This window comes from Monopterus albus, unplaced genomic scaffold (assembly GCF_001952655.1).
Source record: "Monopterus albus unplaced genomic scaffold, M_albus_1.0 scaffold135.1, whole genome shotgun sequence".
NCBI lineage: Eukaryota > Metazoa > Chordata > Actinopteri > Synbranchiformes > Synbranchidae > Monopterus > Monopterus albus.
Window position 1 is genome coordinate 904,253 of NW_018128015.1, and position 12,031 is coordinate 916,283.

The window sequence follows — 12,031 nt, forward strand, 5'->3', positions numbered from 1 at the left end:
AAAACACAAGACCAGTTGTTAAATAAGAGCCTAACAGCAGCAAGGAGCAGTTTGCTGCTGTAATAACACCCAGGAAGACATTAACATTTATTTGGATCTTGATTAGTGCCTATTTTTCTGCACTGTCTCAGAAACAGCCTGCAGTAATGCTACACACTACCTCCTTTAGTCCTTCAATGAACCGGTATATGTCAATAGATCCATGGCACCCAGGTTTCAAACTACATTCACTCTACTGTTACAGCCAAAGCCATCAGTTTCACCTGCCACTTTTGTTGATCCAAGTCCCCTGACATATTCTCCATTCATTGTTTAATAAAATGTCAGTCACTCTGCAGTGTACTTTGACTTACTGTGACCTTTTGCACCACAAAACTTATAACAGTGATGACAGCAATAATAATTTTATTTGGGTCGTTCTGTGTAAGAATGCACTCCAATATTCGTCTGAGGCTCTAATACAGCTTCAGCTGACCCACTATGCTAGTCATCTTTCCAAGTTACAGTCTATTGAAGACCAATTTCCCTCTTTTGGATAGTTCTCTGCCAAAGCTGCGGCGGCGGAGGGATACCTTCTAGTAGCCAAGCAGTCACACGTCAGCATTCAGTTACCAGAACAGGTGTTGTGTTAAATGCTTGGTAGGTTTTCATAATATGACTGAGATATGTTGGCATACACTAACATTTATAAAGCTGTCAGTCAGTCACTGTAGATGAACTGCTGACTGTCATCACTGTGGCCTTTTTAGGAACATTAGGCCATTACACGCCTACCTAACTTAGTTTGATTGACTGATACATAACAAGCTGAGTATCTGTTCGCACTTACCCCTCCTCAGCTGCTGTTAGCTCCACTGATGATGGCACAGCCGTGTTCTGCAGAGCTCATCTCACAGCGCCTGTCCTACTGTGGACATGGGCTCCACACCCAACTCTCTCAGCTTTGCAAATTATGTATTTATTTCTTATGTGGTCTCTCAGAATCCCTCAGGTGAAATCTGTGGAACGGTTTTGCCCTTTTCTTGGACAAACGTAGACAGAAATGTTGTACTTCACATGACACAGGTGACGAGGGAATAAAGTGGAGAGAAAGCTGGACCAACTCTGAGAAGTCACACGCACAAACATAATACAGACACAGAAGCAGGTTTTACTGGTGTCCTAAAACTACAAACTTCAAAATCACCCAGCCATGAAATTTACAAACTCGCTTCCAGCTTAACTCCCACCACAGGTTGACGAGCAAACACCTGTTTAAGGAACTTTCACGCGACAACGTATCCTTCCGCTCCAGGTTGGCAGGAAACTACCATCCTGGGAAACAAGGGGATTTTGTCTTAGTAACTTTAAAACATACTAATTATCTTAGTAGTACAGCAGACGCTTCATTTAAGCCTCAGTCGTATTTTGGAGTAAACTGTTTACACAGGACAGAGGGCTGTGTATTTGTCCCTCATTTTCAGTCTGGTTCTGTGTGGAAACTTTCAGGTTAAGACCTATTCTCACGTACATGTGAACACGCCAATATAGTCTTAATACCAATTTTTAAAATCCTGTAAATTTACCTTCGAGCTGTTCAGTCTTACCTGTCACACTGAAATGTGGTGATTTGCTCCTTTACAGGAGCAGAGCTTTGCTCCAAGCAGATTTGCCCCACAGTGACGTCTTACATTCTAAACATCACCGCACCTTGAATCTGCTCTTCTAAAATCGTTTACAACCTTATCACACTTTGGTGCTGTTGTTGCTGAAATTTAAGGGGGTAAGACAAATAATCCCCAGCCTACTTCGATGCCCCACTTAGCACCAAAGAATGTTTCGCTCTGGTTTCTGCTCGTCTCATCCAGGATGCTGGCTCAGTAGAATCCATGCATCCCTATCGTCCTAAATCTATCCTGTAAACAGCGCATTAAATATTGATCACTGCATCATGCACAACAACCTTTTCTTCCTTTGCTGTGCTGGGCTCAGTGCACGGGGAAAGGTTTTCTCCTAATGAGACACTTGTGCTGCACTTCATCTACACCACCAGAGATTTGATCAAGGCTTAAAACAGATTACTGATTATTGAAATGTGCTGCATGGAAGGGTTAAGACATATTTATTATGAATAATGCAAAAGAAAGCGTGCATAAAACACATACAATGGATGAGTTGATCTGGCTTATTTTATTTTTCTTTTATTTTACTGTGAAGCACTTTGTAACCGTGGTTTAGCAAGGTGCTATACAAATGCTTGTCAGAATGCTGTGAAGAAGAGAATGACAGATGCACATACACTGGCTGTCCATACAATGTGTGGTCATGGATGCCTTCACAAGATGCCACCTGTGAACCTCGTCCTTGAGGCACATCTGTGGAACTACAATTGTTTGACATTATTAAAACATATTTTGTAAAACAATTAATTGTATCTTTACCTTTTATTGAGCTGAAACACACATTCAATCATTCAGCTAGCAATAAAATGCAACCCTTACACATGCATTCTCACATACACACACACCCCACAGGTTGTAAACAGAAATACATGACTGGCTGTTAAATGGATATGGCCAAACATATTCTGAAAGGGTCCATTAAAATTAGTCATTTCCATCGTGTACTTTATGTAAAATAGCATGTGGCAAAGTAATAACCCTTTGGCAATAGCTTTTGTTTTCCTGTGTGCATGTAAAGAGGGGGGCTCTTACACTTACACTATGGTATCATTTAACATTTATTTTTTTATTTTAAATAATACAATAAATATACTACAAACAAACATTGGCTTTGGTAGAGTTACAAGTTCATCATTTTCTCTCCACTTCACAATCATGGACATGATCTTTCCTTTATGTTCATCTGTTGCATTGGAAGAAACGGATGTATCCTGAAGAATAAAAGGTGGACTGGAGATCATGCCACTCTACACAATTATAACAAGAGAAAAAACTTTACAATTTCATGCATACAGATAGGTTTTAATGCTTCAAAAGACATACAAGAGTGAATGGCCACAGTAAACTTGAATTTATTGACATAAAAACCAATATATCTTCTATCCTCTTTTCCTTACACAGGTTTGACAAGACTGTGAAAACAAACAAACAGATAGACAACAGAAAATCTACAAAATAAAACGAAAACAAAACAATGGCAGCATTACTGCTGGTTCTGGAAATGTACAAAAATTGGTTTGCCATTTTTATTGAGAGCAAAGTGTTAAAATTTGGGTGTATCACAATGAAAAATAAAGCCAAAGATCTACAAGCATATTGAGTTATTTTAACAGAAATGGTTCAAGTCACATATTTAAAGATAAAATAGGAAACAAAACAAACCTATGTATGAAGGGCTGTAAAAATTCTGTGGTAGATACTAGTGGTCATAAGCATAGAGAGTGCATAGTTTGAACAAAAAGCATAATTACAAGGAGGGCAAACATAGTAGGCCAAAAGCTATTTTTGACACTGCATGAGCAAACTTTCATCTGGAAAATTTGGTGACCTGATTCTGCTGTGGATTAATCAAGAAAAAGTACTTTTCTAGTTGTTTCCCAAACAAAAACAATTGACTTCCAGCCACCGTGATGATTAAAGCTAAATCTATATGCTGAAAACCTTTGGTGGAAAGGTTAATGGTTTCATAGCTCAATGAAAACTTTGGACCATATTTCTTCGGCCCAGTCGCAACAAGTCCGCTTCTCAACTCCACCGTTTGACGTGGCACAGATGATCCAACAGCAACAATGCAGCATCTCAGAACAATGATATGCAAAGCTAACAGTGCCATCTTAGCTTCCTCTCATTATTCCAACATTTGGTACAAGTGTCTGACACAGTTCTTATTTGTGCAGTCCGCTGAAGCAGGAGACAACATATGGCGTCATGCTGCACCGATCTGTGAGTTGATATGTAGAGAAATGACATGCAAACAACACCTCTGAAAAAAATGGATGCAGCAAAGATCCACCTGTATCAGATGGGATGGTTTAGAGAGTCAAGGGGCTGCTGGTGATGGAATATTATCACCAAAATTTCCTTTCATTCAAACAACACAAACTAGAAAAATACATAGCACCACAGCAGAGAGAAAATAGCACCTAGGTTTTTGATTTCTTTGTGTTTTCATAAAAATGTGACATCATCTCCCACTGCATAGTCAGTCAGATGAGGATTTCTGGGGAAAAACATAGAAGCTGTTTATTAAGTTAATGATATTAGCACCAAGTAGGTGTTCTGTTCAGAGGGCACAAAAGGAGGGACGTAGTATGTTTTCTCTGTTATGCAAATCAACTGTCACAAAGCTTGCTGGCTTTTTATTTCCACTTTGTTCTTAAATTACAACAAGTTTTGCTCCACAACTGCAACAAGACACAACTTCCCAATTAGTTTTTTGTTTTCGATTTACATTTTGAATTTCCTCACCTTCAATATATTTCTACAATTTAGATGTTATCCCTGTATCCGTCATCTCCTACCTCACAATTAATAAAGTCACATGCATGTTTTGAAGCCAGAGGCAATTAACATCACCAGGAAAAATATACAGAATGCACTTACAAACATAAAAATTATTTATATATATTTCCTGTAATGAATGAGCAAACAAACCAACAAGAGACAAGTGGAAAAAGCCAGGGAGATGAGGGCAAACAAGAGAGCAGAGCTGAAGAAAAGAAAAGACCAAAATCACATGGAGTCCGTGGCAAATACTGCGACCATCTGGAACCCGGCCGCAGCTCTCAGGGTCGCCTTTGTTGTTTGGGACAAAAAAACATGTAAATCTACTGTGATGACATGGGGCTTCATTTGTGTGTGTGTGTGTGTGTGTGCATGTGAGAGCTAGGTGTGTTGTGCAGGAGGCAGGACCTGACATCCAGTTTCAAAACTTGCATGTGATGGAGAAGGCACACTGAGGTTTCAAGGTTATTTTTCCTCTATTCTTATAAAATTTCACTGTATTTTCAACTTGATTTAATTTTACTCATACTTGTTGCTTTATGGAAAAAGTTACTTTTTTTACAAATAAAATTGTCCTATTCTGTCTCATATTTTTCTGAGAAAACAAAAATATGCTTTTTTTTCTCCATTTGCTCAGTAAACAGTCTTAGCCGAGGAAACAGACAGGGCCCACTTCAAATCCAAACTTCTGTGTAGAACTGCCAAAATCGTTGAACATGATGTCCACAAATGGCACCTGTTCCACCTTTGGTGTGTTGATCTCTAGTACTGTCTTTTCATAGCCCTTTTTTAACTGTCAAGATGAAAAGACAAAGCAGGAGGGAGTGTTAGTCTGTGATGAAATCATCAGAAATCAAAACATCACACATTTTTGCAGGGCTCTGTTTGACTGAGCCACTACAAAGACATCAGAAAGCTAATTTTCTGACATTGTTTATCAAAGGAACCCCACCAATCTGCCACAGAGGCACACATATCTTTGACTTACCGCACAGCCATCGACGATGGCGCGGATGTAGGGATTGTTATCATAAGACATCTCCTCATCATTGGAGCCCAGGAAGCGGATGGCCTTGTCGTAGTTGTCCTGCTCTTGGTCGTGCCAGGCCACCGACTGGTGACAGTTGTATGTCATGTTCTGTCTGGCTGCTGCGCTCAGCAGCCGCAAGAAAGTCATCTGGACCACACCGATGGGGTTGCCCTCCGCATCCACGTAGGAGAGCTGCAGAAAATAGGAACACAAATGGAGCTGAGCATCAAAAACATAACACCAGGAAATGGACCCAGTGTAAAGAATGAGTGAACTGAAGATCTCAGAACACACTTATGTCTATAGTGCGCAGTGTTTCTGTCTCTACGGTGGCACGATTTCATTTATGACTAGTAAATTGTTTTCCTGCTTTACTGCTGTATTGGGATGTCTAGGACATGTTTGTTATTGACAATGTTAGAAGAGGGAGGTATCATCCAAGGACACAGAGTTGATAAACTACCATTTTCTGTGGTGGCACAGACAAAAACAAACACAATTTAGAATAATCTGCCAGATTAACCTGATCATAAAAAAAGAACATTCTATGTTTCTTATTGTCAAAATACCCAATGAAAAGACCAAAGCCAGCAATATCTCTGAAAACCCTCTGGCTTACCTACTGTATTCTGTTTGTGGCACCCTTATGTAGTTGTCATTTAAAAAAAATCTCAGTAATAACCTAAAACAGCTGGGCACTGGAATTTCTAGCAAATTTTACTCAAAAAGTGCATTTGTTGGGGTCTGTTGTCAGTGCCGCATTAATATAGAGTTAGTGCACAATTAAACTTTTACAGTGCCAGAAAGATGTAGTATGTGGTACAGACTCAAAATGAACTATTGTATAATGGCCATGTTCATTGTAATGACCGAACATGTTGGCCTGTGCATCAGTGTGGCTCACGGATATATTTTTAACAATTGGACAAGAATAGAGGTTTGTATAAGTGTTTGGATACACAGACAATACTTGTTAGTAGGTGGAGGTAATGTTTTGCCAGAGTTTGTTTGTTGGTTGGTTTGTTCAGAGCATAACTGACAAAGTAATGAATGGATTTGGATGAAATTTTTGGGAGAGTTAGGGTATGGCCCACAGACAAATCCACTTAGATTTCAGTGCTGATCCAGATTGTTATCTGGATCCAGGAATTTCTTAAAGGATTCTTCACCCTTGTGAGATAGGGCTAACTTCAATATTTTTACTTCTAACTCCATATACAGTATGTTGCCTACAATGCTTGTACAGAGAGTTCTCGGTAACATCCACATAAGCCCTACCACACACCAAAGTCTGATCTGGAGACAAAGTAATGAATGGATTTGGATGAAATTTTTGGGAGAGTTAGGGTATGGCCCACAGACAAATCCACTTAGATTTCAGTGCTGATCCAGATTGTTATCTGGATCCAGGAATTTCTTAAAGGATTCTTCACCCTTGTGAGATAGGGCTAACTTCAATATTTTTACTTCTAACTCCATATACAGTATGTTGCCTACAATGCTTGTACAGAGAGTTCTCGGTAACATCCACATAAGCCCTACCACACACCAAAGTCTGATCTGGATCCAAGTAGTACTCCAGATCTGGTGATCCAGACTGTTCTCATTTTTAGGGCTCATGAAAAACTCGCTACTGTGAGACTCCAAACTATGCTACAAACTCACAACTAAGATCAAATTCTAGCAGAGATGCTGCTGACTCTGTAGGGCAGGGGTGGCCAATTCCAATCCTCAAGGGCCGCTGTCCTGCTCTTCCAACTATCCCTGCCTGACCTGCTGCTGATTACCTGGCTCAGGTGTGTTCAGCCAGTCAGAGTAGGGTATCAACAGATTTGATAAAGCTTCAGAAGATACTGAGCTAATAATGATATCAATGTGATTCCAAATGCTAGGGGTAGGTTTTCATGGTCAAACTATCATGAGAATATTGTTTTTAGGTGTAATGGCATGATGGGAGCAAGCGATCTGCCTTGGCAAAGGTTTGCGCTCTCTGTCTAGTTTCTTTTGGTCTTTTCATAGGGATTTGTTGACAATATAAAATACTGAATATTAAGAGCCTTTCGAGAATTGTGCAAATATGTGTAAATGTCTCCAGAGACCACAGTCCACATTTCCTAAGCAAATGGCTCAGGTGATGTTACTATATTGAGAAGGAGGAAGGTTCAAAATATTGTCTGGAAGGATGTGCAAGACTAACTGTAAAGAAATCTGTACAAAAATGAAGCATGGCTAAACATCTTATTTAAATCATACTTATGTACACTAATTACGTAAAATACACAACCAATACGAACAAATTATGGTTAAATGATGAAAATGTGAAGTAATCCTGATAGGAAATATGTTACACAAATCACATGTTAATTGCCTAGTAATTAACCTATAATTAAACCAGAATTTAGCTTTTCAAGCTCACGTTACTGAATCCTGAGCAACGTCTCATTAAGCTGATTATGGTCCTTTGTAATCCTGACTGACAACACAGCAGGTTTTGAGCCACTCACGGTTCAGGTTAATGTCCGTAAGTGACTCTCTGCATACCAACCATCAGGAATCCATTAGATCCACATGGTCGCGTCGTCTTGCAGACAAATGGGACTTACTGAGAGCACAGCACATGCAGCACCAATGCCATGCAGCCAGAGCAGCAAACCATCTGAGTCTGGATGTGTTCTTTCTTGACTTGTTCTTGCACATAAGCAAATGTTCACACACTCACACAGATACACTTCAGCACACATGCATGCACAGACCTAGAGTGCTGACACTCACACTTGGCATTGACAGAGAGTTAATCATTTTTTCCATCTATTTCACCAGCAATGTAGGCTATTTGACTGATTTAACTAACTAATTAATCACAATATGTAAACAATTCAGAGTTGGCTCTGTAATTTATGAGTGTCAGCACTGTGGCTCAGATGAAAATGTACCACTGTTCTGCTTTCTTACTCAGAGTGGCTGTGTAGTCCCATGCTTTTCTCATTTACTGTGCCACTCTTCATCCCCTCCCTCCCTCCCCCATTCCCTGCACAGCGTGTGGATCCAGCCCCACATCACCAGAGAAACATTACCTCTTTATCATCACAGCTGCAAGTCAAGAGTGACCAAGTACCCAGAAGCCCCTGGGCAGTGACTGAGTGCCAGACCTGCTTGACTCAAAGCTCCTCTACTGGATCTAAGTAGTGTTTAAGGGTGACACTGGGAAGTGCAGCTGAATGGCCACAGTAGAGATAGAATGACTCTTAATGTTTCCTCTCTTGTGGAGGATAAATGACCTGCTGAGGTAGGGGCTTGTTGAGAGCTACAATTTAAATATCTAATTTGCAAGAAAGACAAGTGCAAATTGATGTAGTCACCCCTAGGTGTTTTGGTCCACACAATTGACTCAGCTGTCTGTGGATATAAAGATGATTCTTGAGTCATGGGAGTGTCAAGGCACACAGTCACGCTTAGAAATGCTCTCTTAATGTAGCAGAGGTTTGGCAGAGCGGACAATACAGTCTGCAGTAAAATAGCAGTTCATTTGATGTCAGATATGTGGCTAAAGCACAGATAAATCTTGCCTGCATGGCCCACAAACCTCTCCTCCATTTCCTTGTAAGAGCATCACCTTTGTTTCTGGACTGAAGGTGAGAGCAGCTCGTGCTATAACATGCGCCGCAATAACATGACAACCAACAAGCAAGGTGACAATGCATATACATACTTTTTAGGGCAGAATCAGAACCATGCAGAGCCTCAGGCACATGGAGTCCAGGCCTCAGCCAGGACTCTGAGGACCACAGGCAGGGCCACTTACCAGGGAACCTCTCTTGTAGTGACTATACCATGTGCCTGGCGAGTCTTTGGGCCATTTTGCCATTTTGCTCTGTAAAATATAAGAGGCATTCAGGGAAGGGAAAGGGACTTGGGAAAGTCGGGAGTCTGGCTTACCAGTTTACCACGTTTGAATTCACTGAACCAGGAGCCGGGATTCTCCTTTACCCAAGATGTGAGCCTAGCCTGGGGGCATGGATCAACAGAGAGGCAGAGTAGGAGGAGGAAAAGAGAGCAGTGTTAAAGAAAAGAAACAGATCTGACAGAAAAACATCCCCTCTCAGCTTTTTATTTCTCCCTTTTTTCCTCCCGCTGTTGTCTTCTCAGTAGTCTCCCAGACCTGAAACAGTATTCAATCAGTTCAACCAGACCAGGGCAGAAGATTTTACTAAGCCATTTTGTACAGTACAAACTGTAGCTAATTTCTGCAAAAAAAAAATTCATGACTACACAGTGATTAAATTAAAAAAATGATCACCTGCAAGGAGGGCTTTTACCTTGGCCTCCACCCCTGCTGTTCAGTGCGAGTATTGTGCAGCCATGGTGCACTAACTTTGTCATGCTGCTACAAGCTGTGAATTGGCCACTGGGGCACAGCTCCACTGGTCTCACGCATGACAATGATGAATTTCTCAGTAATTAGATAGCATAGTTTGATATGGAACTGCCATCAGTAGTTTAATGCATTAATGAATGATGGGCCGGAGATCACTTATCCCTAGGAGATGGCATAGATTGGACTCACGCTGCCATGAAGGTGACCTTCAGTTGTTTTCACCAGAGTGGACTGAGCAGAGGAGGAGATATCCTTTCTTGCTGTGAATTTGTATAGTATGTGCACAATGCTTGTATAATAACTGTACCAATGTAAATGCATGTGGGAGTGTTTTCAGCCTCAGTGCAAAGACTGGCAGCAAAGCTTTTCTTTTCACCCCTGACACAAATGAGAGTAGCCCATCACCAGCACGCTATAAAAAGTCTGCTTCATTATTCTGAGCTTAAACAAACTCCTGCTCCTCTGAGGCTTGGTGAGTGGGATCATTAAAATGGCTGTAGCACTGTGCTATTACACAACCTCCGACTTGTCAGAGACAGTGTTCTCAGTGTTTCACTGCTCTTCTATTCTCCTCTCCCATATACACTCTTGTATAATGAACCAAAAATCTTCTCAGTGTGCCTGTCGCCTGCCAAAGACTTTTACAGGTGATAAAGTCCTTAATGGTTTTCTACCTAAAAATGGAAATGAAACAACAGGGTATGGACAAACGTGAACATGTGTGTTTGAATGAGCAAGTCACTGTCAGAACTAAACTGAGATTTAGCATGTTTGTAAAATTGCTTGGGCCCTTTCGGGAAATGAAGAGAGTCCTGGTGAGTCATAATGAGCATCTTCTTCATAACAACACACCAGGTAATCTCATGGAGGCTAATTATATGGGTGCATTAGGAGGTACAAATGAGTTACTGGTGCAAATAGTTTTGTCTTGAGATGTTTCGCTTATTTATACAGTATGCACAGTAGTTAGTCCCAGATATAAGGAAATAGATGATAATTCAGTATTAGGCTCATATCAAATCACAAACTGGAAACCACAAATAGTAAAAATGTTTTTCTAGCACCAGTCCCCACCTTTCCATTTACTGTATCCTCAACCTGACTGTCTGTTGTGCTGATGCAAGTGTTTGTCTACACCAGGCCAGACTTACCCCTTCAGACTTCTTATCTGGGAAGATGCAGCTCTCTCCACCTGCTGTGAAGTTGCAGTAAACCTTGAAGGAGTCCCGCGAGCAGCCTTGGTTTGGATCAATCCAGTATTCACCTGGAGGGATGGAGACAGGCAGAGAGAGTGCAGTTATAGAGTGGCATATCAGACAGTACTGTTCTCCTTCCGGTCAAGGTGAGGTCCAGTGTTATATGGCATGTACTTGAGTATCATGCACTTCTCTGTGTTATGCCTATATGATATTTAGAGGTGCACAGGGAAAAGGTAATCAAACTACATATCATGTGAAACACAATATACAACACATTCATTGTTGGTGTTTTCCAGTAAATTCAGCATTAAAAGTAATACACACAAATTTATCAAATGCCCGTCTTTGAACAGTGATTTATACAGTTTGTTAATGTCCAGAGGTAGAACATACAGTACAGAAATACAAAATACTGTATTAATTAGTCTATATGTAAGCAAGTGTTATGTAGCTGTGATGGATTAGCAGCTGAACTATCCCAAAGGTCATGTGTAATGATAGATGGTTCATTCTAGGGTTGAACTTAAATATTATCAGTGCCTTTGACAGTTATTTTCTCAATAAAACAATGAATCATTTGTCATACAAATTGTCAAATAAGATTATCTTAAGTCCAAGGAGATGTCATTAAAATGATTTGTTTTTTTCCTATTACCACATTAAAAGATATTATTATCACATAAGTCGAAGTTATGCAGGAAATCCTCCGAGATGACGAACTGGAACTGGGAACATTTGTTTGAAAGACGACTTAAATAATTAATAGAGTATCAAAGTAATTGCAGATTAGCTTTCCACCCACTGATTAAGGTTTAGGTGATTTTGTTTTTGTAGTTTGTTTATGAGCATTAACAAACTTGATATGCTGCATACTGAACAGGACACAGCACAGAGGGTCAGTCTCTCCGACCCATGCCTATTTACCCAACTTGGCCCTGTGCTACAGGGGTTGCAGCTCTTAAGTGAGGCTACTAGGTGATAA

General features: G+C 40.5%; 1 protein-coding gene across 1 annotated transcript in view; it reads right to left on the reverse strand.

Annotated features, from left to right (window-relative positions):
• Window positions 1-4,576: 4,576 nt before the first annotated feature.
• Window positions 4,577-12,031, reverse strand: part of col5a1 (procollagen, type V, alpha 1) — a 71,190-nt gene continuing 63,735 nt past the window's right edge. Inside the window, exons 63-66 of the mRNA XM_020613580.1 lie at window positions 11,002-11,114; window positions 9,412-9,480; window positions 5,434-5,667; window positions 4,577-5,238 (exon numbers count right to left, since the gene is read on the reverse strand). Coding sequence (XP_020469236.1) covers window positions 5,092-5,238; window positions 5,434-5,667; window positions 9,412-9,480; window positions 11,002-11,114 — 563 coding nt within the window. The 3' untranslated portion in view covers window positions 4,577-5,091. The remainder of the gene's footprint in view (window positions 5,239-5,433; window positions 5,668-9,411; window positions 9,481-11,001; window positions 11,115-12,031) is intronic.